This window comes from Panthera pardus, unplaced genomic scaffold (assembly GCF_024362965.1).
Source record: "Panthera pardus isolate Hobbes unplaced genomic scaffold, ASM2436296v1 HiC_scaffold_20, whole genome shotgun sequence".
In the NCBI taxonomy this organism is placed as follows: domain Eukaryota; kingdom Metazoa; phylum Chordata; class Mammalia; order Carnivora; family Felidae; genus Panthera; species Panthera pardus.
This window is the reverse complement of record NW_026526766.1, coordinates 60,297,041-60,324,962: the sequence shown is the minus strand read 5'-3', so window position 1 is coordinate 60,324,962 and position 27,922 is coordinate 60,297,041. Positions and strand designations below refer to the sequence as shown.

The 27,922-nt window shown below is 47.4% G+C and overlaps 1 protein-coding gene across 5 annotated transcripts in view; it reads left to right on the top strand.

Moving 5' to 3' along the window:
* TBC1D2 (TBC1 domain family member 2) overlaps positions 1-27,922 on the top strand; it is a 56,013-nt gene that overhangs the window by 15,548 nt on the left and 12,543 nt on the right. For 4 of the 5 annotated variants that reach the window (XM_019454380.2, XM_019454384.2, XM_019454382.2 and 1 more), the window contains 4 exons: positions 4,667-4,800; positions 9,666-9,856; positions 17,881-18,273; positions 25,642-25,752. In XM_019454380.2, coding sequence (XP_019309925.2) covers positions 4,667-4,800; positions 9,666-9,856; positions 17,881-18,273; positions 25,642-25,752 — 829 coding nt within the window. Of the gene's footprint in view, positions 1-4,666; positions 4,801-9,665; positions 9,857-17,880; positions 18,274-21,966; positions 22,080-25,641; positions 25,753-27,922 lie in introns of those variants that run through there. The other variant, XM_019454385.2, reaches the window with a different exon arrangement.

Genomic DNA, 27,922 nt, shown 5'->3' with positions numbered 1-27,922 from the left:
AAGCCTGTGAGGTGGTGTCAGAATGGCTAATTCTCAGACCATAGAGTTAGACGTCCAGGTCTAATGCTCAGTCCCTCCACTCGCTGGCTCCATGGCTTTGGTTACTTAGCCTTGCCAAATCTCAGTTCTCCTCTCCCTACAATGAAGCTGGTACTAGTACTTCACTGGGCTGTGCGGAGGATTAAATGAGTTGAATGACTAGTGTTAGCTTAGCGTCTGGCCCATGGAAGGGTCCAGTCATTGTCTGTTGTGGACATGTTCCTTATCCCCATTGCAGACAAGGAAAGCCAGCCTCTGGGAGGATAAATGGCTTGCCCAAGGTTATCCTTCCAGAGCAAGTCTTTATGACCGCTCCACCCATGCTGACCAGGCCCTTCAGACCTGGAGCTAATCCTGCACAGAAAATGACCTATGAACTGCTCCATACAAGGTCAATAAATTTATGGAATGGAGATACCTCTTCCAAGTGCAGTAGTTCAGCTAGGTAGTGGCCACCTGGGCTGCGTCAGTAGTTAATGAGCATCTATCTCCAGAGGTGATGTGTGCTAGAGCTTAGGAGGCCCTTTGCTGCCCCGGAGTCAGGGTTTCTGTACCCTCCCCTACCCCAGGAATGACTCTTGTGAGCCCCTAGACACATAGGGGAGACAAGGGGACATGTAGGCAGCAATGATGGTCACCCACCCAGCAAGTGCCTCTGGCTATAGGAATGTGTTCCTGAGTCCTCTCCAATTGTGTGGCTGTGATTTGTGAGATGCATGTAATGGGGCTCAGCACAGGACCCAGCACAAAGTGGTACTCAGTAAATAGTGCTCCTCAGGACCACCATTTTCTTTTTAATATGACCACTACCCTTTTATTTGTAGATGAGGAAAGTAAGAACTGGGAAGGGGAGGTGACTAGGTCAAAGAGTCAGAGGCATCTTACAATAGAATCTTAATAACAACAGACAAGAGGGCGCCTGGGTGACTCAGTTGGGCATCTAGCTCTTGATTTTGGCTCACATACTCTCAGTTTGTGGGTTCTAGCCCCTTGTCAGGCTCTGGGCTGATGATACAGAGCCTGCTTGGGATCCTCTCTCTCCCTCTCTCTCTGTCCCTTTGCTCATGCTCTCTCTCACTCTCTCTCAAAATGAACAAATAAAACTTAATAATAATAACAACAACAACAACAACAACAGAACAAAAGCAATCAAAGACCAAATTTCAAAGTCAAGCATTTGGAATGCTGAGTTCTAATTTCTTCTCTATTCTTAACAGATTGATTTTCCCTCCATGAGTCAGCTATACTCTCCATTAAAGTACAATTTTCTATCTTTCTCTGGACCCAACTGTACCAAAAGACTGGATTTTGTTTTAAAAACAAATTTCAGATCAAATGATGGTTCTTTGAAAAGATCAACAAAATTGACAACCCTCTAGCCAGACAGACCAAGAAAAAGACATGAGACTCAAATTACTGAAGTCAGGATCAAAAGATGGAACATTACTACCAAGCTAACAGAAATAAAAAACATTATAAAGGGATACTATGAACAGTTTTATGCCAACAAATGAAGAAAGGGACAAATTCTTAGAGAGACACAAATTACCAAAACCGATGCAAGAGGAAAGAGAAAATCTGAATAGACCTATACCATGTAAGCAGATTAAATTAATAATAATAATAAAAAAAAAAACTACCCCCCGCCCATACAGACGAAAAACCCTAGGACCAGATAACTTCACTAGTGAATTCTACCAAACATTTAAAAAAGAATCAATACCAATTCTTCACAAAATCTTCCTTCCAAAAAAGAAAAGGAGGGAACACTTCCCCAATTCATTCTGTCAAGCCAATATTATCTTGATACCAAAACCTAACAAAGATATCACAAGAAAAATTTTTGAATGCCCAGAGCCTTCACCTAGAATTTCCTTGTGTTGATTTTGCCAGCAGGCGTGTTTTTTCCTAACTCACCTCATCTTGGGACTCCCAGCTGTATGTAAGAATTTCAATTTCAACTCTGCACTCTGGGTCCAAATGCTTTCTTTCTTCTCTTGCAACAGCCAAGGTTCTAGGCATCTGGAACCAACAGTTGATCCATGAAAAACATCTTGTGGCCATGCGTGGTGATGGATCTTCAATAGACATATCATGGTGATAATTTCACACTAGATTGGATAAATTTGTTGTACACCTGAAATGAATGTTATGTGTCAGTTATATCTCAAAAAAACAAAACAGTTGACCCCAGAGCAAACTCATATCCTAAGTCAATTTTCACAGCAATAATGCTACAAACACACTTCAGAATTCAGTGTCATATGATCATTTCTCACACATCTGGATTCAGCTGATATAGGCTAGGTTCACTTGGTCTTAACTCTAAGCTGTTGGTAAGATCTAGGTCTGCTTCTCGTATTTCTCATCTGCCACAGACCAGCAGCTGCCTGAGACTCGTTCTTGAAGAGGACTAGCCCTATATGCGAGGACGTTTTAAGCCTATGTTTAGATCACATCTGCTAACATCCCTTTGGCCAAAGCAAATCACATGCCTTGCCTGAGCCCACAGGAGAGGGAAGAAGTACTCTGCTCCTACGGAGGTGGTGGGAAAGGAGTGAATGTTTGCTGAGGACTAATCTAATCTACGTAATCACCTTCTCACTTGAATTCACGTTTAGGCCCCAAGAATTTCCCTTCCTTTATTGGAAATTTAGCTAAATATTTTTGAAATATGCTTGGTGTTTACCTAGCATCTAGGTGTTTGTGAATAAGGGTTTTTCAGGGTAATTTTTCCATCTTACTGCTAGAAGTATATGTTGTACATAGAGGTGGCAGCAGAGCCAGGACTCCATCACAGATCTGTAGACCTTCATGTCCCCTTCTTTTTTGACCACGCTATTGCTTCCTTTTAAGTAAATGACCCCCTAGTGCATTGTTTTCAAACTGTGAGTTTTATAGCTCAGTACACATATATAGCTCAGTAAAACTTACAAAATATTAACTCTTTCAAAGTGGGGTGCATTCTGATATTTTCCATTCCATATTTTAAATGCTGGTTATGATACTAAACTGATTTTATAATCTACCAATAGTTCAGAACCTGCCATTCAGAAAATGCTGACCTGGTGAACTCTTTTAATCATTTCCTCTCCCTTGTTGTTAATTTTGGAATATGTTGGGGCACCTGGGTGGCTCAGTCAGTTAAGTGTCTGACTCTTGATTTCAGCTCAGGTCATGATCTCACAGTCATGGGACTGAGCCCCACATCAGGCTCTGTGCTGAGTGTGGAACCTGCTTGGGATTCTCTCTCTCTTCTCTCTCTCTGCCTCTCCCCTGCTCACATTCTCTCCCTCTCAAAAAAAAAAAATAATAATAATTTTGGAATACATCTACTTTCGTATCTTTTTAAAGGGAAAATAAACTCAGTTGAATGTCCTTTTATCTGCCTCATTATGAATTTTTCTGTGGCTGTGGTCCTAGGCCAGCCTTTGGTGCTACCTAGTTCCTTCCTACAAACCCAAAGTGTCTTGAGCCTGCACACTGGGCATGTGCAGCCCAGTACCAGGTGCCACAGACATGCAGGTAGGTTACTGTCCAGCTCTTGAAGAAATGACACCATTATTCAGCCTAGACAAGTACTTGGTCAAAGGGTAGCCCATTCACAAAGTGCAGTAAGCTCCTTGGAGACCAGATGATTAGTGAAGGCCTCAAGGGAGAACAGATCTAAGTGGGGAAAGAGTGCAAGGGGAGAAGGATCCAGGAGCGGTTTGGAACTTTGCTCAGCAGAAGTAGGGAGCTACTGATGATTTTTGAGCAAGTAGTTATAAAGCCAGATGAAAGTTTCAGGAAGTTCCTTTGGCAAGTTCATTCAGCATTCATTCAGCACGTATACTGTAAGCGCCCTCAATGCTGCAGGCACTATGCTAGGCATGCATGGGGGCACCTGGGTGGCTCAGTCTGTTGAGCGTCTGACTCTTGACTTCAGCTCAGGTCATGATCTCACAGTTCGTGGGATCGAACCCCGTGTTGGGCTGACAGTGCAGAGTCTGCTTGGGATTCTCTCTCTCTCTCTCCCTCTCTCTGCCCCTCCCCTTCCTCTGCCCCTCCCCTGCCCATATTCATGCGCACGCACACGCGTGCTCTCTCTCTCTCCCAAAAATAAATAAACTTAAGAAACACAAAATATTACAGGACACCTGCGTGGCTCAGTCAGTTGAGCATCCTACTTTGGCTCAGGTCAAGATCTCATGGTTCATGAGTTTGAGCCCTGGGCTCTGTGCTGACAGCTCAGAGTCTGGAGCCTGCTTTGGATTCTGTGTCTCCCTCTCTCTCTGCCCCTCCCCTGCTCACGGTCTGTCTCTCTCTGTCTCTCAAAAATAAACATTTAAAAAACACACACACAAAAACACAAAATATCTTAGTGAACAAAACAGGCAAACATCCCTGCACTCAAGAGAACTTACACTCCAGCAGTGGGTTTGGGGGTGGGGGAATCAAGCTTCTGTTATTAGCAATATCATGTGTGGAAGGCGGTAAGTACAATGAGAACATGAAAAGACGGGCGAGGCGGGTGGGGAGCGCTCGGGCGGGATGCATCTTGCAGGGTGCCTGGAGTGTGGCAGACCGCTCCGGGCATGACTGGGGCTGAGGATGGCAGCCTCATGCTCCTCTGTTTTCCTTTCAGAAACACGATGTACAATATTCGGGGCAACAGGCAGGCCTCAGGAACAGGCCACGGACCTCCAGGGGAAGATTCTCCACTGAGCGGGGAACCTCACAGGGCAGAGCAGCCTTTGCCCTCTGACCCCAGCACCCCAGGTGAGCTCTGCCCAGGTTTGAGCTGGGCCTTCAGAGGCCAAGCGAGTGCCCTCTTTCCTCCCCCAAAACCAACATCTACGCTTGTGTGTGTCCAATAGGACACTCTCCGGGTCACTCCTTGTTTCTATGGGTCTGGTAGCAGTGACTCCTTTTTTTAGTAATAGCGTTGTGGTAAAATATACATAAAATTTACCACATTAACCCATTTTAAGTGTATAGTGCAGTAGCATTAAGCACACTCACGTCGACCACTGCCATCACCCACTTCCAGAACTCTTCCTCGTCTTCCCAAACTGACACTCCTGCAGTGATTCTTGAAGTAATGAAAATATCTCTCACTTCTTCTTTCTTACTTTTTTTAATTTATAAGGAAAGGATATGAAAATGCCTGTGTGGGCTGAGCAAAATCAGATCTCTGCCTGAAGAAGCAGAGCAGATGACCTCTACGTGTCTATCCCGGCTCCTCCATAGCACTTAATTATTGCACAAAATGTGAGTGGCCCACACCGCCGTGGGGGTTGGGCTTCCTTTGCAATTAGCATGGGTGCCCCCCCAACCCAAGACATACCGTAACCTAGAAATGGAAGAAAACCAGCTGAGGCAGCCCTGTGCGGGCTTCTGGCAGGGGGGACCCCTGCCCTGTGGAGCAGTGCCTCCAGAGAAATCTCCCCTTTGGAGCAGCGTCTGGTGAGGCCACGCCAGTCACAGTGAACAGTCTGAGAGGGGACCGGTGCTCTCTCAAATCAACGGTAATAAAACCAGCACCCACATCTAGCACCTACTCTGTGCCAGGGCTACTCTAAGCACTTTTTTCCCTTTGGTAATGGTTTTATTAAGAGATAATTCACATATCAAACAATTCACCCATTCGAAGTGTACAGTTCACCATAATCTATTTTACTTTATTTTTTAAAGTTTATTTATTTATTTTGAAAGACAGACAGGAAGAGCATGAGTGGGGAGGGACAGAGAGAGAGACAGAGAAAGAGAATCCCAAGCAGGCTCTGCACTGTCAGCATGGAGCTCGATGCTGGCCTCAAACCCATGAACCGTAAGATCATGACCTGAGTGGAACTCAAGAGTCAGAGGCTTCACTGACTGAGCCAGCCAGGCGCCCCTCACCATAATCAATTTTAGAGCATGCTTATTATCCCAAGAAACCTTGCATCCTCCAGCTCTTGGCAACTACCGTTCGACTTTCTGTCTCTGTAGATTTGCCTGCTCTGGATCGTTCATATAAATGGAATCTGAAATATCTGGTCCTTCAGGACTGGCTCCTGTCACTTACCAGAATCTTCTTCCACGTGCACTAAGCACCTGCATTAACCTCTTCGACCCTTCCAACATCCCGAGCGGTTACTACATACCGTTGTTGTTCTCATTTACTAAATAAGGGAACTGAGGATGGAAAAGTGGAGTGACTCGCTCATGGCCGCACAGTGGGTGCAGAACTAGGGTTCAGGCCCAGCACTCTGGCCCCATACCACCTCAAGCCTCATTTTCTAAAGCGGTGATTTTTCAGACTACATTTGTCTCGCCATGACTCCTTGACCCCCATAAACAAAATCTAATATACAATGCAGACCACAGCAGACTTGAGGCATCGGTGGGAGTCTGGGCTCCCCTTGGCTCCCCACCCGTCCCTCCCAGTCAGCTCTGCCACCCTCCCATGAAATCCTACAGCACTGATTGAAAAACCACCCTCCTGGGCCTCATTTTCTCCAACTGTGAAATGGGCATAGTGACCCCTACCTTGCCTGCCCTCAGGGTGAGTGGGCAGTATTGTTATCAGAGGGCAACAGGGCTACAGCGAGCCCCCCTGCTCTTCTATACCCCGTGGCAGGAAAGAGAAAGAGACACTGCATTTTTCGGAGCTCTGCGGTCTGATTTGTACGCAGTGCAACCAGATTTCTTTCAAGTCTAGAACAAGACCATTCTGTTCTTGTACCCAACAAGGTCAGGGAGTTTCTGGTTCCCGTCACCTACTCGAGTAGTTTTTTGTTTTGTTTTTTTTTTTTAATTTTTTTTTTCAACGTTTTTTATTTATTTTTGGGACAGAGAGAGACAGAGCATGAACGGGGGAGGGGCAGAGAGAGAGGGAGACACAGAATCGGAAACAGGCTCCAGGCTCCGAGCCATCAGCCCAGAGCCTGACGCGGGGCTCGAACTCACGGACCGCGAGATCGTGACCTGGCTGAAGTCGGACGCTTAACCGACTGCGCCACCCAGGCGCCCCTCGAGTAGTTTTTTATCTGTTCAAGATTGTTTGGCTGGCCCCAGAAGAAACGTGGTAAATTATTCGGCTCTTCCTCTAAGCCCTCACCTGGGATCCCATACCACGTCCTTACGTTTAACACACTAGTCCCAAAAGGATCGGGGATAGCTTATTAAAATACACATCAGGGGAAAGACAATGAGTCATCTGGGTTAGGAAATTTAAATAAGATCAAGATATCCTATAGAGTAGCAAAGAGTGGGCAGCAGTGTGTCTGAGCTTCTCAGCAGCCAAGGCAAAGAGGGAAATGCAACTGTTAGATGATTTCCAGCATCCCTAAGAATAAACATATATTTTCTTGGAAGAAGCAAACCTTTTCTGGCACTGGGAGCTGTGGATGGCTCAGTTGGGAGAGCGTCCGACTTCAGCTCGGGTCATGATCTCACGGTTCGTGAGTTCAAGCCCCACACTGGGCTCGCTGCTGTCAGCGCAGAGCCTGCTTCAGATCCTCTGTCCCTCTCTCTCTGCCCTGTCCCTCTCTCTCTGTCCCTTTTCTGCTTGCACTCTCTCAAAAATAAATAAAACATTGGGAATGCAAGCTGGTGCAGCCACTCTGGAAAACAGTATGGAGGTTCCTCAAAAAACTAAAAATAGAACTACCCTACGACCCAGCAATTGTACTACTAGGCATTTATCCAAGGGATACAGGTGTGCTGTTTCCAAGGGACACATGCACCCCCGTGTTTATAGCAGCACTGTCAACAATAGCCAAAGTATGGAAAGAGCCCAAATGTCCATCGATGGATGAATGGGCAAAGAAGATGTGGTATATATATACAATGGAGTATTACTCGGCAATCAAAACGAATGAAATCTTGCCATTTGCAACTCCGTGAATGGAACTGGAGGGTATTATGCTAAGCAAAATTAGTCAGAGAAAGACAAAAATCATATGACTTCACTCATATGAGAACTTTAAGAGACAAAACAGATGAACATAAGGAAGGGAAACAAAAATAATATAAAAACAGGGAGGGGGACAAAACAAGAGACTCATAAATATGGAGAACAAACTGAGGGTTACTGGAGGGGTTGTGGGAGGGGGGATGGCTAAGGGGCACTAAGGGATCTACTCCTGAAATCATTGTTGCACTATATGCTAACTAATTTGGATGTAAATTAAAAAAAAAAAAAAAAAAAAAATAGAAACCACAAAAAAAAGAAAGTAACTGAAGACCCCAAAGAGCTTTTGTTAATGTGGGTTATATCTACTATTATTCACTGTACTAGAAATTACAACTGAGAAAATATTAAGTATTTATATGTCAATTCATTTAAAGATAATGGACTTATATAATAAATAATAAGTGAACATAATAAATAAATAAATAAATAAATAAATAAATAAATAAATAAATAAAACACTGAAAATGAAAAATGTCCCTGGATGCAGGCTGATGGCAGATCCTTTACTAAAGGATAGACAGAACAAGGCAGCATAGGTGACTGACTCTGATGTTGGATTTGAATGAAGAATAAAATAAGATAAAAATCAAATGAAATAAGAAATTCAGCAATGGTTGGCAAATGTTTTCTACAAAGGGCCAGAGAGTAAATGTTGGAGGCGTTGTGGGACATACGGTCTCCGTTGCCACACTCAACTCTGCCCTTATGGAGCGAAAGCAGCACAGACAATGCACAAACAAATGAGTGTGGCCGTGTTCCAATAAAACTTTATTTACAGAAGCAGGCTGTGGGCTAGATTTGGCCTGTAGACTGGATTTGGCCCATGAGCCAGTGTTTGCTGATCCTGGCTGTAGAGGAAATAAAAGAACTGTGCAGCCTTGGGACGATCAACTATGGGAAATATGTGTCCTAACTTAGCTTGTAATAAGAATCAAACAAGAGGGGCGTGTGGGTGGCTCGGTTGGTTGAGCGTCTGACTCTTGATTTTGGCTCAGGTCATGATTCCAGGGTCGTGGGACCAAGCCCTGTGTCCGGCTCCACACTGAGTGTGGAGCCTGCTTAAGATTCTCTCTTTCTCTCCCTCTGCCTCTCCCCTGCTCATTGCTCGCTTGCTCTCTCTCTCTCTCTCTCTCTCTCTCAAATAATTAATTAATTAAAAGGAGTCAAACAAGAGTTTGAGTTACTCTCTGGGGCAAGAATGCAGAGTACAGATACTCGATACTCCTATCTTGAACAGTTGTGTGTACTTTGGAACTTGCCCACAGGGTAGAGGTGGGATCCTGAGATAAGAAGCAAGACATCCTGCCAGGGCTTGTGCCTGAGGAGATGGCCGCCTGCACCAGCGGTGTCCTAGGAGATCACCCATGCAGGCAGGGATCCAAGAGCACAGGACAGGCACACTTTAGAGGATGGGCTGAAGGACCAGCCAGTACAGTGTAAATAATGTTTTTAGAGTCTGATGGTTCTCAAAGTGTGAGCCCTGGGCTAGTTGCATTGGCATCACCTAAGAATCTCTTAGAAATGCAAATTATCAAGCCCTGCCCCAGGCCTGTTGATGAAAAGTCTGGGAGTAGGGTCCCACAGTCTGTGTTTTAGCAAGCCTTCCAGGTGCTTCTGCAGCAAGCTCAAGTTTGAGAACCACTGAGGACACTGATCATAACCTCTGTGTTCCTCCTTTTGAAAGATCCAGCGGATTCTCCAAAGCCTACGCCCAAGTCTTCTCTGACCGCCAATCTCCTTCAGAAAGCCAAGCGCCAGAACAACACCTTCCCACTCTTTGCCGAAGGACTCACACGGAACCGAACTGCCCAGGAAAAAGTGTTGGCCTTGGAGCAGCAGGTTCTCATGCTCACCAAGGAGTTAAAGTCTCAGAAGGTGAGCTCTGTCCCCAGAGAGGCCCCAGGCTCCAGTGGACCCCTCTGGGCCTGGAGCCTTTGAACTAGACCCGGCACGTCAGCCCAGCCGGGCATATGGCAGTCTGTGGTCCTTACCAGCCAAACTGCTGGTGGTTGAAAATGCTGTGCTGTTAATTACTAAGGGACATGTGGACACTCAGACTGGGTGTCGGAAGACCCTCAAGGGCAGGTCTCTGGAACTTACTTTGTAATTGCTCTTGGACTCCTCCTGGAGGACTGTGCATGGCCCGTCCCCACACTGAAGGGGGATAGCATTCGGAGGAGGGGGGTCTGGATGCAAGGTCCTGGGAGGGGCTGCTGAAGGAACCGGCAGCTGGTAACGGTGCAGCTCCCTGAAGGACTGTCAGAGGACAGAGAGAGCAGGCAGGTCTGTGTGGCTCTAGGGCTCAAGCAGGCCCGAAAGAGGACAGTGATGAGGAAGACTTAGGCTTAATAGAGAAATTAATTATAGCAGTTAAGAAAAGAAAGAGTCACATGGTCATTGTAGAACACAGATCGCACACATACCCAGACATTCAAATCATCCCCAAATCCTACAACCCAGAGAGTAAGTCGTGTTCACATTCTGGGGTGACTCTGTGAAGTAGTGAGAGTCCCAAGGCAGGGGGTGAGAGGGACTGCAACACTGGGCTCTTTTTGGCACAATAAAAGTGGTTAAGTTAGTGCAGTCGTTACTGAAAACCTCAAGGGTGGTGCCTGGTGATGCCTCACTGGGCCCCACTGAGAACCCACACTTCTCTTCCTCCGAGAAGAAGGCCTAAGTTTTCATTTTGTGCTTTGGCTGCCCTGAGTCTTTTTCTGCTTTGTCTCCCGGCTCTTGCTTCTGGGGAAGAGGGGGGTACACTGTATTTACCTCTGAATAGTCTCCTTTCACATGTCTTCTCCTTTCTGCTGCTCTGTGTTTGGAGAAGACAGCCTAGAAATATGCTCTCCCTGCCTAATTTTGCCCCTCCTCTGCCCTTTCTTGCCCTAAGCTGATACCAAGGCAAGTAGCAGAAGCTTCACTCCTGGCAGATCAGCAGATACATTTAATGAAGCAGGCCTTGACTGAAGGTCTCAAGGGAGGAAGCTCATCCGTTTACATGTTCTCAATCCATTTGTTTTTGTGTCAAGTCCTTGTTGAGGACCTGTGGCGTGCACGCGGTATTCTAGGTGCTGGGGACGGTGAGAAGAGACGCAGGCCCCTCCCCTGCAGGGCTTACATTTCATGGCAGAGACAGGCGGTAAGCCCGCGAACACCCACATACATCATCACGGCGTGTGAAGTCCCCTCTGCTATCACTTAGCAGCCCAGCTCTCTTCTCCTCCCATCGTCCCCCGTTCCCGTCGCGGGGCGGCCAGCGGTCCTGAGAGCTAAGAGAGCATGCAGCTGGGTGGGAGCAGCTGCCTGATCCCTGGACCAGTACAGCATAAGTTCCAGGCTGAACCTGGCCAGGAAAAGAAATCTGGATGTGACCTCTGCCTCTCCCTTCATCACACCTTCCCCTTCTTTCTAGGAAATATGGGCAGCCTCCTGTGGCTTGGCCTTTGCTTTGAAGGTGTCGGGAATCATTGAATGAAGAAGAGAGGCCCAGGAGACCTAGATTTCAGTGAGGTTTGCCCCCAACATCTGTGCTACCCTGGAGAGTGTGGCATTCTTCAGTAAATGAAGTTAAGCTCTTGGAGATCAGTAAGGCCCACCCAGGCTGCTGACAGCTCCCCTGCCATCAGAGTGAAAATGGCAGGAGGAAGTTGTTCAAGCATTAAAGGACCTGGACTTTATATCTTTTTTTAAATATTTATTTTTGAGAGGGAGAGACAGAGTGCGAGCAGGGCAGGGGCAGAGAGAGAGGAAGACACAGGATCCAAAGCAGGCTGCAGACTCTGAGCTGTCAGCACAGAGCCTAATGCGGGGCTCTAACTCACAAACTGCGAGATCATGACCTGAGACCAAGTTGGACGCTCAACCCACTGAGCCACCCAGCCACCCCCAAGAACCTGGACTTTCTTACTGTTCACTTTCCTGGCCTGGGACAGACAATCAGAAGGGGAGAGTCTTGCAGTTTCACTTTTGACTCATGGGATGAGTGTTTTCTGTGTTCTCCTGCCCATCTCCCAAACGTGGGAGACTGAGCACAGAAGGTATAGGCCGCAGTTCTGGCCGAAGAAGTTTCTTAACCTTGCATAGCCTCAGCTTCCTCCTCTGTACGTGTACAGCTGGGCTTACTGGAGAAGCCTGTGTCCGGATTTGTAAAGCCTGGTGTCTGGCAGCCAGCAGCCGCCCAGCAGATGCAGGCTTTGTTGGTTTGGGCTGTTACTGCAGTATTCCCTGCCCTCCTTATTGATTCCTAGTGGCCTTACAAGAAGTGACATGTTCCTCTGAGGGGCTCTGGGAAGACAGACAGGCACCCGTGAGGACCTCCAAGAAGTGAGTGGCCTAGCAGTGATAGGCGAGGGTCAAGTCTTAACCCCACATCAGGCGGGGGGAGCCCTAGCTTTACCGACTCAGGTTTTTAACTCCAGCCCAGATACCAAAACCAAAGAGGGGAAGGAGAAAAGATCAATTCTTGGCCCAGAGGTAGGATAGACGAGGCCTGCAAAACCTTGGGGCGCCCAGCAGTGCCCCGGACACGCAGAAATGCCAATCAGAGGGCCACTGTCCATCTGAGACTCTCTGAGCCCAGTTCTTCAGCTGGGGAAGCAATCCCTTGGATGTCCTGGGCTCACATCTGCAAGATGCTTTCCTGTGTCTCTTCTTGGGAGGTACTCTCTTTCTGCCTGAGGGTGCAGGAGGATGTGGGAACTGGAAGGGGGAAGTGGGTCTTGTCCTGGCTCAGCCACCCAGGTGGCCATTGCCAATAGCAATTGTGATTCTTTAAGAATTTGTATCTCAAAGTCTGTTGGACGCCGTGGAGGACACAGAGGTACACTGGCTCCCTGCCCTTGGGTAAGGAAGAGCAGGTAAGAGCACGCATGACTGGTGTTAAGTGTGGCCGCAGCTCTGTGCTGGGGCTTTCCATGCATTATCTCTAATACTACAGTTATTAGCCCCCTTTTCCCCAAGGAAACTGAGGTTCTGAGAGGTTCTGAATGCCCAGGGTCTCTCAGCGGCCAAGATAGGTTTCACACTCTGGTCTGTCTGCTTCTAGAGATTTTTCCCTTTTTACCATGCCATGCTTAAGGATCTCAGAGAAGGTAGGTGACTGGCCTGAGGTCACACAGCTGAAGGAGCCAAGACTGAGACCCTGGCCTCCTTCCCCCAATCCAGGACTCATCCCAGCCCAACCACCTCCTCCATGTTCTCCAGGTATAGCCCAGCATGAGAGCACCGTAACTGCTCTTGAGAAAATATGAACACAGTCCTTGTATCTGGTGTCATATTAAACTATAGGGCCACTCCAGTACCTGTTGAGCTATTATCTGTCCCAGGCCCTTGTAGCTGGCCCCACAAGAGATTTGGACTCTGGGAGATAGCACCAGATGGCTGGTTGGCCGGGTGGCTCTCAGAGTTCACAAAACTGCACCCAGCCTGAAGGCTGTCTGCTCTGGCAGAGGGAAGCCCATTGTTTGTAGTGATGTTGGCCATCTGTCGACTGCTGGGAATGATGAACCCCTCCCAGGCCCTACCTGGGGTCAACTTAGCTCCCTCAGGGTAATTTGTTTAGAAAACTTGTTGGGGGCAAAGTGCAACCATGTACTTCCCTAGAACCCCAGCCAGGAACCTCAATGTACACTCCCCTTATACAGAGTACAGAGTTCAAAGATTTCAGCATAGAGGGAGGGTCGAGAGGGACCCTGGCTGTAGCTTCCGCTTGGGGAGAGACACTTGCCACCCTTTTTCTCTCCTCCTTTCAGTGGCTCTCCGAGGTGTAGGGATCATGATCTCCACTTTACATATGACAAAGCCAAAGTTCATTTTTCTGAAACACCCTCATTAGATACCCCTCCATGGACCTGGAATAGAGCCAAGGCCTCTGTGACTCCAGTGCTCCTTCATCTGCACCCTGCTAGCGCCCAGCCTCTTAAGGGTCAGTGGCTGGAGTGCCAGACTCTCAGTCCAGTGCTCTTTCCCCAGCATTGTTGGGCCCATCCACCTTGATTTTAGCGAGTGATGAAAGTATCAGCTCATTATTTAATAAGGTAAAGGATTACTTTTTTAAAAGATGATTTGTTGGATTTTAAAAATTTAAACAATCAACTCTCCTGCAATTAAAAAAAAAATTTTTTAATAGAATGACAACTTGCAGCCAGTTATCAAAGTCTGAAATGGACCAAACATTGATTTGATTAAGAAATATTAAAAGCAGGGCGGGGCACCTGGGTGGCTCAGTCAGTTGAGCCTCTGACTCTGGCTTAGGTCATGATCTCATGGTTCGTGAGTTTGAGCCCCGCATCGGATTCTGTGCCGACGGCTTGGAGCCTGAAGCCTGCTTCGTATTCTGTGTCTCTGTCTCTCTCCGCCCCTTCCCTGCTCATGCGCTCTCTCTCTCTCTCTCTCTCTCTCTTTCTGTCTCTCTCTCTCAAAAGTAAATAAACATTAAAAAAAAAATGGGGCGCCTGGGTGGCTCAGTCAATTGAGCGTCCTACTTCAGCTCAGGTCATGATCTCACAGTCTGTGAGTTCGAGCCTCGCGTCGGGCTCTGTGCTGACAGCTCAGACCCTGGCACCTGCTTCGGATTCTGTGTCTCACTCTCTCTGCCCCTCCCTGCTCGCTCGCTCTCTCTCTCTCTCTCTCTCTCTCTCTCTCTCTCAAATAAATAAACATTAATTTTTTTTTTTTTTTTTTTTTTTTTTTTTTTAAGTAGCAGAGCGCCTGGGTGGCTCAGTCGGTTAAGCATCTGACTCTTGATTTCAGCTCAGGTCATAATCTCACGGTTGGTGAGTTTGAGCCCTACATTGGGCTCTGCACTGACAGTGCAGAGCCTGCCTGGGATTCTCTTTCTCTCCCTCTCTCTCTGCCCCTCCCCTCCATGCTCTCTGTCTCTCTCTGAAAAAATAAACTACGTATGTATATTAAAAGTGCCATTTGATCAGCTCTTCTATTTCTAAGAATTGGTTCTAAAGCACTGCTTATAATTGTGGGAATTGGAAACAACCTGGATGTCCCTCCTTGCGGGTGGGATAAGGGAACTGTGTGTCCATACAAGGAGTACCCTTGCACTGTTGCAAGTGATGGTGTTGCTCCATACTGACAGCTTGGAGAGGTGCTGTAGCATATCATAAGGCCCAGAGAAGCTTCAGAAGAAGATGTATCACAAGCTTCCGTTTTTGTTTTTAATATTTCTATGTAGTATGTATGTACATTTTTGTGACATAATGGCCCCAGGTTCGTCCATGAGGTAGCCTATAACAGGATTTCCTCCCTTTTTCAGGCAGAGTTTATTCCATCATACGCATATGCAACATTTTGTTTACCCGCTCACCGTCAGTGGGCATATGGGTTATTCCCAATCTCTTGGGTGCTGGGGGAATAATGCTGCTACGAACATGGGCTATTTCTATTTTTAAGGAAATTGGAAGAAGTGTTTCAGTGCAAAATCTATTAACTACCCATCATGGAGAAGTGGAAGACCCTAGATTAGGAGTTGGGGGTCCTCACTTATGGTGTGTTTTCCCACCTGTGGGGATCCACCAAGTCCCTGTAGTCCTCTTCCTTCTCCTTTCTTGGTCTTTAGTGCCCTCACATGACAGCAAGGCGACCTGACCAGGTGGTCTCCCCCCAGGCCTGCCAGCCTCCAAGTTTTCTGAATCCGAGGTCCATTCACACTCCTCATCTTGTGCTTCCTGCTCCCACTCTGTCCCTTCCCTGGTTCCTTTCTCCCTGTCTCATTCTGTTGTGGGGATTCTGGGGTGGGCGAAGGGCCTCCTGGGCTGGAGGTAGGAATGGGGAGGCACCTGGACATAATGAAATGGGCTTCAGAGTTGACTCTCCCAAAGTTGGCAGAAGGATACCTGCCTGATTCTGAGCCTCAGACAAGTCTGAACAGTGGTCTGCTGGTTATTTCACCCGGCAGTTCCCAGGGTAATCTCCACATCTCAGCCGAACCAGAAAATGGTTTCAGCTTCTCAGTTATCCTGGAACCACAGGAATGGTGAGCTCTCTCCGCAGAGCCTGAGAAGCTAATTCATTCCAAACATTCCGATTTGGTTTGCAACCACCTCCCCACCCACCTTCCAGCCACGCCCAACGATGCCCACAACCCCACATGGGCTCTTTCCTTCCTGTGGGCCTTTGCTTGAGCTGTTGACTCAGCAAGTGTGGAAAGCCCTTCCGACCCTCATCTCCTACTTGCTGCTTGGCCGTCTCTGGCCCTTCTTATTTTTCACGAATGAGTTCAAACTGTTCTGCCTTTCTATAGAATATACTGGTCTTCCCCCACCTCCACCCCAGGCAAAAGTCCTTGCTGTCTGCTCTGTGTCCCCACAAACACCCTTGCTTCCCTCTTGTAGTAAATCACTGCATTACAGTGTTTCACCTTCACTCCCACCAGCCTTGGTGGTTCTTGACCAATCCCCATCTAAGCCCCAGCACCCACCCCAGGGCCTGGCACTGAGTAGGGCTTCGTAAAGTTTGGATGGAGGGAGGGAAGGGAGAGAACCAGAAGAGAGACAGTCCACGGTTCCGAGGTTTCAGAAGATGCGTGCTAATTTGATCTCGCCATTAATTTCTCATATGAAGCCATGGTTTGGTGCAGTTCTCTTCCAAAATGGAATTGTTCTCAGCAGTAATCCTATCCAGCTGATTCATCTAGTTAAATACTTTGGCATGGATACAGGTAACTGGTCTCTAGAAACCATGTTTTTCCAGATGAGACTGGCATGGAGCATAGCAACGGCCCCAAACCCCTCCCCTGCCTACCAGGCTCTGAGGTTCACATGGGACTGGCCACTGGGCCTCCTGGCTTCTGATATTCTGACCCTGGTCTTAAATGAATCCATATCCTTGCTTTGGGGCAGCACAGGTCCTGGGGAGATTGGGGGTTTGAAGATGTGGGGAGCCAAGCAGACCTTGAGTTTCATTCTGAGTCCAGTACCCCTTCACGGGGTAAATAGAGGTCTTTGCTTCTGAGCTCTCTCAGGCTTTCTTGCACCAGCCCTCCAGGCATTGCTTGGTGGCCTAAGAGGCCGGGCACAGTGGACTGAATGAGGCTCTCTGTGTGGTTTAATGTGAGGATTGCCCATGTGTTTCCTCCCCAGTGCTTTCCCAGCTCCATTGGTAGTGACTACTGTTTGCTGTATTCAGGATTCTGAGGCCTCAGTGAGGCTTAGCAGGAAGGAATAGGGAGCTTAATTAGTAAGGTCTGCCTGGGAGCGAGAGAGAGAAGTGCTGGCCTGTCACTTTGCTGCTGCCCCTGCCTTCATTACTGACCAAGTGCAGACTTAGGATTTGGGATGAAACTGCACCCTACTCTGCAGGGCATCAGTTTTCTCACTTCTGAAATGGACATGGATTAATTAGTCAGGGCACAGGCTCGGCTGCTGTAACAGAGAAGCCTCAGACCACTATTGCCTAAAACAGTTTGGAAGTTTATTTCTCTCCTATCTTCTCACAGAGAATCCAGAGAGGTAAGTGAGCAGTTCTGAGCTGGTAGGGCAACTGCCGTCCTCAACATACACCATCCGCTTATGAGCCCAAGGTGGCTGCTCTAGTTCTTGCCATTTCCCAGCCAGAAGAAAGGGCACCCAGACCAGGGGAGCACATGGGTAGTGGTTTCAAAGGCAGGACCCACAAGCCACCCACCTAATTTCTCAAATCGCGCTTAAGCGGAACAGATGCTAGGCTACACTTAGCCATAAGCCTGGCTACGAACATAGCCTTTAGCTGGGGAACCATGTATCTGGGTAAAACTTTCTTGGACAGAAAAAGAGAAAATGAGGTGGCCGAGAGGATGATGCTAGCCAGCGCCCAGGGCTGTTAGGAGAACCGGGGGTAGCCAGTGCCGAGTCTCTGGCACCTCACGGGCCTTCCCCGAGTTCACAGAGCGCTTCCCTTCCCCCGCCCAGGAGCTGGTGAGGATCCTGCACAAGGCGCTAGAGGCTGCCCAGCAGGAGAAGAGGGCGTCCAGCGCGTACCTGGCGGCCGAGGACAAGGACCGGCTGGAGCTGGTGCGGCACCAAGTGCGGCAGATCGCAGAGCTGGGCAGGCGGCTGGAGGCCCTGGAGCGGGAGCGGGAGAGCCTGGCACAGACAGCAAGCCTGCAGGAACAGCAGGTGCGGGAGCTGCAGCAGCACGTGCAGCTGCTCATGGACAAGAACCAGGCCAAACAGCAGGTCATCTGCAAGCTCTCTGAGCAGGTCACCCAGACCTTCATGCGCCCGCCTCCCCAGCCCTCTGTGCCCTCAGGGACTGCCGACAGAGACGTCCTGAGCCAGCAGGAGAAGATGGAGCACCTGAAGGTAGGGGCCCCTCCCCCCAGGCCCTGGGCCCTCTGGGAGGGCACTGTTCGCAACCCTGAGGGTTTCCTAGATAGAGCAGGGATAGCCCTCAATACTGGAATATTCGTGTTTGAAATAGATCTTGGTGGAAATATTGCTGTTTCTTTCTTAACCAGAAGGCCCTGTGCAATTTGATCTCTTCCTGATATCCCAGGCTGGAAAGGGAAGGGATCTCGAGATTATCATTAGCAATGGAAGAGCACAAGATGAGGTCAGAACTCCTGAGTGCCACGGCAGCTAAGTGCCACGGTGACGCCCTCAGAAGCCCCCAAGGTGCCTGGCGGCCTCCCCCGGCACACAGTAGGTGTGTGTAATGTGTGGCTGGCTGTGACTTGCTCATAACGATGGCAGTACTCGCTGCTCCTCTGTGAGACTGTCTGTTGTGTGGCGGCCACTATCCCAAGTGCCCTGCTTGCATCACCTCACCTGATGCTCCATCAGCCCTGTGAGGCTGTCACTCTGTGCCCCCCACCACGTGCACGAAGGCTGAGGCTGACAAGGGGCCCCGTGCTGAGGAGGTGTGAACGTGGAACTCTCTGACTAGTGTCTGTTCTGCCGCCTTCTGGTCTCTTTGGGCCTTTCAGCTACTGCCGCCCTCCCTGCCTTCCTTACCCAGGCTTGTGGCTCCCACAGAGACCCACTGCGGCGCAGAGAGCAGGAACTTGATTTTAGGTGTGATGCCTGCCGTGGACTGCGGTGTCCTCTCCAGGACATGGTGACAGGACCTGCCAGACCTCCCAGGGGCCTGAGGCTGGGGATCGGCGATCATAGCCCCCACTGTCCTTAAAGGCAGCTGTATAACCGGGGCCAGTCCTGCCCCAAACCCGCCACACACAGCCACACGTGTATACATACGTATAACTGTGGGAGCTCCTGTGCCATGGGACCGAAGCACTGCTACTGGAAGAGGGGAAACAGAAGGAAAAAAGAAAAATCCAGAAGCTTTTGCAAGACCAGTGGGCAGTGGTACAGTGGTCCCTGCCCCAGCTCTGAAGTCAGGCAAACCTGTGTTTGGATCCAGGCTCTGCCTCTTACTAGCTATGTGACCTTGACCTTGGGTAGGTCCCCTCACCTCCCTAAAAAATGGCCTAACTGTTCTTACTCACATGGTTGATGGCAGGGTAAAGGAAGATAACATGAAACCCAGATTCCCTTCCAGTTTCCTTCAGCATGAACAAACCACATAACCAGTCTCTGAATCTTTTTCCTTTAAGACCAGAGATTCTTTTGAGTTCAGAATGAAAACAAAATCTTTTCAAATGCAGATGGACTTAAGTTGTTAGAATGCTCTCAGGGCTGGGAAATTGCTTCCATCAGATTGCTTCCCTACCCTCTTAGTTTTGTTGATTGTTTCCTTTGCAGTGTAGAAGCTTTTTATTTTGATGAGGTCCCGATAGTTCATTTTCGCTTTTAATTCCCTTGCCTTTGGAGATGTGTCAAGTAAGAAATTGCTGCAGCTGAGGTCAGAGAGGTTTTTTCCTGCTTTCTCCTCTAGGGTTTTGATGGTTTCCTGTCTCACATTCAGGTCCTTTATCCATTTTGTTTATTTTTGTGAATGGTGTAAGAAAGTGGTCTAGTTTCATTCTTCTGCATGTTGGTATCCAGTTCTCCCAGCACCATTTGTTAAAGAGACTGTCTTTTTTCCTTTGGATATTCTTTCCTGCTTTGTCAAAGATTAGTTGGCCATACTTTTGTGGGTCCAATTCTGGAGTCTCTATTCTCTTCCATTGGTCGATGTGTCTGTTTTTGTGCCAATACCATGCTGTCTTGATTACAACTTTGTAGTAGAGGCTGAAGTCTGGGATTGTAAAGGCAACTGACGAAATGGGAAAAGATATTTGCAAATGATATATCAGACAAAGGGCTAGTATCCAAAATCTATAAAGAACTCTCCAAACTCCACACCTAAAAAACAAATAATCCAGTGAAGAAATGGGCAGAAAACATGAATAGACACTTCTCTAAAGAAGACATCCAGATGGCCAACAGGCACATGAAAAGATGCTTAACGTCACTCCTCATCAGGGAAATACAAATCAAAACCACACTGAGATATCACCTCACGCCAGTCAGAGTGGCTAAAATGAACAAATCAGGAGACTATAGATGCTGGAGAGGATGTGGAGAAACGGGAACCCTCTTGCACTGTTGGTGGGAATGCAAACTGGTGCAGCCGCTCTGGAAAACAGTGTGGAGGTTCCTCAAAAAATTAAAAATAGATCTACCCTATGACCCAGCAATAGCACTGCTAGGAATTTACCCAAGGGATGCAGGAGTGCTGATGCCTAGGGGCACTTGTACCCTAATGTTTATAGCAACACTTTCAACAATACCCAAATTATGTAAAGAGCCTAAATGTCCATCAACTGATGAATGGATAAAGAAATTGTGGTTTATATACACAATGGAATACTACTTGGCAATGAGAAAGAATGAAATATGGCCCTTTGTAGCAACATGGATGGAACTGGAGAGTGTTATGCTAAGTGAAATAAGTCAGGCAGAGAAAGACAGATACCATATGTTTTCACTCTTATGTGGATCCTGAGAAATTTAACAGAAGACCATGGGGGAGGGGAAGGAAGAAAAAAAAAAGAGAGGGAGGGAGCCAAACCATAAGAGACTTAAAAACTGAGAACAAACTGAGGGTTGATGGAGGGTGGGAGGGAGGGGAGGGTGGGTGATGGGCATTGAGGAGGGCACCTGTTGGGATGAACACTGGGTGTTGTATGGAAACCAATTTGACAATAAATTTCATATTAAAAAATAAAGATTGCTTCCCTACCCTCCTCCGCCCTGCTAAGAGTCTTCTCTGTGCCCATCTTGCAAGGATCTACAGTTGAAGACCCTATAAAGCAGCTCTGGGGTCAGAGAAATAGATCCGTTGGGTGCCTCTAGACTGCCCCCGAGAATTGACTGGAAGCGTGGACTCACCTAGGAGACTGAGAATGCCCCTGGATTTGCATGTTCAGGAATTTATCAGTGAGCCCAGATATGGGGAGATTCACAATCAACCAACTGTGCCTTGTAGCTGATCCTCAGAGGCCCAGCATTTGTGCTAGAAAGAATTGCAAGTTCTAGAATTCCTCATTTGTTAGCCTTTAACGTGTCCGATCTAGAAAAAAATAGAACACTCATCAAAAATCCACTGTCTTTCGGTCTGGGGACAGAGCATGTTCACTTGCTTGCCGTGTGACATGCAACTTTAACAAAGTGCCCCCTTGTTGAAGGTGTCAATTTGAGAACAGAATCATCGACCTCTTGAGTAGCAGAGCTGGGAGACGCAGAGATCTCATTTTCTGGCAGGGACGGCTGACCCCTGGACAGGGGAAAGGACCGGCCCAGGGTCACACAGCCCAAGCAGCAGGTTTGGGCTAGACCCCAGGTCTCCCCACACCCGACCCACTGTCTTCCCCACTAGCACAAGGGCTAGTCCATGCAGCATTTCCCAGAGAAAATTCCCAGGCTCCTGATCCCTATGAAGGCAAACAGGCAGACTCTCTTCTTCCTGTCCCCTTTCTCCAGTTGTGTTTTCCTCCTTTGCTTATTGGCGACTGTCGTGTGGCATTCTCTTCTCTGAGCTCTCTCTTTTTCCTCCCTACAGTTCTGAGCCAAGAAGAGCACTCAAGGTAGGGCGACAAGCCGAATGGGAAGGTGCTGCCCAGAGGCCACCCCACTGCCGCTCCAAGGGTGCGCACTCCCACCCTCCCTGACTGGGCTGGAGGCAGGCTGCCCCACGCAACATGTCCAAAGCCTTGGAGACGCCAGTGAGCATCTTCTGGGCCTGGACCGAGGAGAGAGGGACGGTGCCAGGAGGCAGAAAGGCGGTGGTGCACTTTCACCCAGCAGTAGTTTTCGATTCCTGCTGAACACACCTGGTGAACACACCTGGATTTGGATCCCGCCTCTCTTGTGTTCTAGCCCATGACGAGGAGGACTTACCCTCTCTGTACTGTTTCCTCATCTGTAAAATGGGAACAATATTCTTTAGTACCCATCCCACAGCATTGTGTGGATAAATTACACGCAGTGACATGTGTCAGGGAAACGGGTCTGGCCATAGCAGGGACTCAGGCAATGACTGGTAGCTCTATTCCTCCCGTGCCTGGAAGCTTGTTGTATTCTCCCAGAAACTTGTTGTATTCTCCCAGGCATTTGGGAAGAAGGCACAAGAGCAGCAGTGGGAAGCGTCTCAGCAGAACGCAGGAGGAAGGCAGGGGGTGAGAGCCTGGACAGGGAGGTGACGCCTGCTTTGTATTCACCACTTGGCCCACCATCCTCAGCCTTTGCAGCACTGACTCCCAGCAGTGCCTGAGGCAGCACTGTTACTCTGACTTCCAGATGAGGGGATGAGGCACTTGTGCTGGGGCTCAGCGGTGGAGGCAGGGTTTATATCCAGGCAGCACGGCCCCAGAGTCCACCCCCTGACCACCAGGCAACGCCGGCACTCGGCAACGCCTGCATCTTTGATGTGTTGTGATTAAACTTGAGCCGGAGAGGTCAGACAAGCGTATGCACGCTCAGCCAGACTACTGATCCCAACCCTTGAAGGACGGACTAGAGTTTTGGCGTCCGGGTGGATTGCAGCGGGGACAGAGCATAGGGAATGTCTAGGCAGTAAGTACAGTGCTTGGACTTGGCTTTCGAATCCGAATCCGACAGCCCTGGGCTCAGTCACACCCTGTCTAGTACAGCTGTGTGACCTCAGGCAACGGGCTTGTCCTTTTCAGAGCCTCTGAGACTTTCAGGACCACTGGAGGGATTGAATGGGATGGTGTGCTCAGTGCGGGGTGGAGGCAGGGGGTGATGATGGTGCAGGGAGCCCACACAGCCTCTGTGTTCCTAAGTCTACCAAATCTCCGGACACCAAAACGGAAGAATATTGCGGGCAGCGAGAGCAGCCCTGGAGAATTCTGATGCTCACAGGAGGTTGGTCCTCATGCTGCAAACATGCAGATTCACACCGAGCTCACTGCCCCTCCACATAAGGATAAGGAAATGGGGGTCATGGAGAAGAAGCAGGTGGACACTTGTGCAAAACAGCAGCTGGCACCCCCTGAGAAAAGGGAGCCCAGAGTTTGCTGTAGGACAGACACAGTTGGAGTGTAAGAGGAAGTACAGGCTGGGAGTTGGAACTACCTGGGTCCAGGCCAGGCAGAGAGAGCAGAAGCAAACTCAGCCTGAGTACACACAGCCTTGCACCCTGGACACGGGGGGGGGGGGGGGGGGGTGCGAAAGCAGGCGTGTCTGGGGTTAGAGACCCCACGGAGAGCCAGAGAGCCCAGCTGAGTGGTGACAGGCCAAGGGATGCAGTCAGCCTGGGGCTTTGATTTCCAGCTAAGGAGCCCTGGGAGTGTGTGGCCCTCCCACTGTGTCAACCATCTAGGGAGAAGGCAGTAGAGCCTGGGTATGAATTGGAGCTTCTGGGCTGGGAAGGATCTTGGCCAGAATGCAGGCCCACCCAGGGAGGGTCAGGATGGCCTGTGAGCTGTGCACAAGTGACACATCCCTGATAATGAGGTGCCAAGGGCATCACAGGCGTGATGCTCTTAATTTCCAGATAAATCAGGGCCTATCCAAAGTCATGCCCGCAATAGTGTCTCTCACATTCACCTACAGCCCAGCACATTGCTAGAGTGGGAGCAAAAGGGGTTGAGTTTCAGCTAGTGAATGTCCTGGAATTGGTAGGTATAGCTGTGAGCGTGTGCTGTCCATTGCTTCTGTAATGTCCATCCCAGCAGAATGAAGGTTGAGAGCCAGTGCTGTGTCTGCTCCTTTCTGAGGCTCAGACTCCTGCTTGAACCTCCCCAGCGTTTGGCCAGCTTCTCCTCGAATGCCGCAGCAGCATGATCATATTCTGTCACTGGACAGCTTGCAAAAGGAAAACTCTAGGCTCAGAGATGTGCATCACAGCATTATTCATAATCAAAAACAAACCAAAAAACACTCAGGACTCAAATAAAAAATAACAGAGGGATTATAACTATGTTATAATAAATTCACCCAACAGAATAGTCATCAGACATTAAGAATGATCATTGGGAAGTTTATGTAGCAACATAGAAAAGTACAGTAGACCCTTGAACAACACGGATTTGAATTGCATGGGTCCACTTACAGGCAGATTTTTTCTGATAAATACAGTATAGTAATGTAAATGTATTTTCTCTAGCTTACTTTATTGTAAGAATACGGTATATAATACACATGGCATATGAAATAGGTGCTCTTTATGTTATCAGTAAGACTTTGGTCAACAGCAGGTTATTAGCAGTTAAATTTGGAGGGAGTCAAAAGTTATACACAGATTTTTAACTATGCAGGGGGGTTGGTGCCCAAACCCCAGTGTTGTTGAAGGGTCAACTGCATATTTACAAAGTGACTTAAATAAAAATTTTCCACCCAAAATTGTTCAGTATGATTGCAAATATATAACAGCAACATATGTTTATTTTTTTTTATTTTTTATTTTTTTTAATTTTTTTTTCAACGTTTTTTATTTATTTTTGGGACAGAGAGAGACAGAGCATGAACGGGGGAGGGGCAGAGAGAGAGGGAGACACAGAATCGGAAACAGGCTCCAGGCTCCGAGCCATCAGCCCAGAGCCTGACGCGGGGCTCGAACTCACGGACCGCGAGATCGTGACCTGGCTGAAGTCGGACGCTTAACCGACTGCGCCACCCAGGCGCCCCAACATATGTTTATTTTTAAAACAAACACTACTTGGATGTTTGTTTTGGTCTCTGTACTTTTTTTTTTTTAATTTTTTTAATCTTTATTTTTGAGAGAGAGAGAGACAAAGTGCGAGCAGGGGAGGAACAGAGAGAGGGAGACACAGAATCCAAAGCAGGCTCCAGGCTCTGAGCTGTCAGCACAGAGCCTGATGCAGGGCTCGAACCCACTAACCGTGAGATCATGACCTGAGCTGAAGTCGGGTGCTTAACTGACTGAGCCACCCAGGCGCCCCTGGTCTCTGTACTTAATGTTATGAGACGTGTTACCTCACATAGTCTCCCAGCTGCCTAGTGGAATAGTTAGTATTTGCCCCTTTTACAGATGACAAAACAGAGGGTCACAGTTGTTCAGTGAAGCCTCGCATCCAGGAAGTCAGAGCCAAGACGTGAACTCCAGACTTGATGCTCTCTCTACTGTATCATGTGAGATCAAGACTAGAGAAGGGGACTGTCTGTAATACTACTTCTTGAAGACTTTCTTTTCTGTTGTCATTAGAAATTTCTAAAGGAAGGAAGTGTTGGCACCAACAGCTCATGCGGAGGGTGAGGATCAGGGAGATGGCAATTCATCAGATGTTTTGCTCTCTTCTCCAGGATGACATAGAAGCATATCGGACCCAGAACCGCTTCCTAAACTCCGAGATCCACCAAGTCACAAAGATCTGGAGAAGGGTGGCTGAGAAGGAGAGGGCCCTCCTGATGAAGGTAAGAGGCAGAGTCCGTCTACATGCCCAGTCACCCTTCAGTCCCTTACCTTCTCCGCCCTGTATCGCTCTGTCCTTATCACCTGCCTGCCCTGCCTCTGGACTGTGCCATTTAAAAACTGCCTTTCTGCCTCAGGCATCTGTGCTCTGATTGCTGCTTCTGATCACAGAAGTACAGAGGAAGGGACAGGCGGCCATTGTTGTACCTCCCCTCCGGGCTAGAGTAACTGCCAGAGGATTCAAAGGGCTGCCCCACTTCATTTTTCTCTTTTCCCCTTTTGGGAGCTAGAGCTTGAAGACTAGACATTCAAACACAACTGCATAGATGAGGAAATTAGAAAGTGGCCATGCATACCCAGGGAAAGACTCAGAAAAGAGATGACCTCTCTTGGCCCAGAGACAGCCTATAACAGCCAAAAAACAAAAACAATTTTTTCTTAAATTGGGAGAATCTGATTCCACTACTACCACATTATTAGATTCAGATGTCTAGTTTTCAACATAATAATCACAAGGCGTACAAAGATATATAAAAGTATGGCCCATTCAAAGGAAAAACATAAATTAGTAGAAACTGCCCCTGACAAAGACCTGATGCTAGATAATACTAGACAAAGATTTTAAAACAGTTGTCTTAAAGATGTTCAGAGAACGAAAAGAAGATGTAGAGAGTCAAGAAAGCAATGTATGAAGAAAAAAGAAATATCAATAAAGAGATAGAAAACCTACAAAGAAATCAAGAAGAAATTCTGGAATTGAAAAGAACAATACCCAAAATGAAAAATCCACTAGAGGGATTCAGAGGTAGATTCAAGCAGGCAGAAGGAATCAGTGGACTTGAAAATAAGATAGTGAAAATTATTAAGTCTGAGAAACAGAAAGAAAAAAAGATGGAAGAAAAGTGAACAGAGCCTAAGTGATGTGTGAGACACCATTAAGCAGACCAACATACCCATTATAGCAGGGGAGTCCCAGAAGGAGAAGAGAGAGAGAGAGAGGGGCAGAGAGAATATGTGAATAAAGGCTGAAAATTTCCCAAATTTGATGAAAGACATGAATAAAAATGTCCAAGAAGCTCAACAAACATCAAGTAAAATAAATTCCAAGAGATCTACACTGAGACACATTACTATCAATCTTTTGAATGCCAAATACAAAGCAACTGCTTGCAAGCAGAAAGAGAAGTAACTCATCACATACAAGGAATTCTCAAGAAGATTATGAGCAGATTTCTCATCAGAAACCTTGGAGGCCAAAATGCTAAAAACAAAGACAAACAAAAAGCAAAGCAAAAGAATTTATATCTGGCAAAACCTTCTTCCAAAAATGAGGGAGAAATTCAGAGAAACGAAAGTTGAGAAACTTCATTCCCATTAGATCTGCCCACAAGAAGTGCTTGCACAGTCCTGCGGGGTGCAATGGAGGTACACTAGGCAGTAACTCAGAGGTGTTTGAAGGTATACAAATCTCAGTAGAGGTAAATACATGGGCAATTATAAAACCTAGTATTATGGTAAAAATGGTTTATAATTCCACTTTTGTTTTCTATATGATTTAAGAGACTAATACATTTTTTTAATGATTAATCTAAAAGCTAGTATTATTACAACTTTGGTTTATAACTCCACATTTTGTTTTCTACCTAATTTTGCATTTAAAAGAATCATTACATTATGTTTTGGGGCTCACGATGTATAAAGATGTAATTTGGTGACATCAACAACCAAAAGGGTAGGGATGGAACTATAAAGGAACAGAGTTTCTGCATGTTATTGAAGTTAAGCTGATATAAATTCAAATTAGAATGTTATAACTTTAGAATTTTAAATTAATCCCCATGGTAACCATAAAGAAAGAAGCTATAGAATATACACAAAAGGAAACAGAACAGGAATTTAAACATTTCACCACAAAAAACACAGTAATGCAGGAAACAAGGGACAAAAATGGTATAAGTCAGCAAATAAATAGCAAAAGGACAGACATCCCTTATCAATAATTACTTTAAATGTAAATGGGTTAAACTCTCCAATTAAAAGAGTTTGACAAAATGGATTAAAAAAAAATGATCCAACTATATGCTGTGTACAGGAGACTCGCTTTATATTCAGAGACACAAATAGATTGAAAATGAAAGGTTGGAAAAAGATATTCCATGAAATAATAACCAA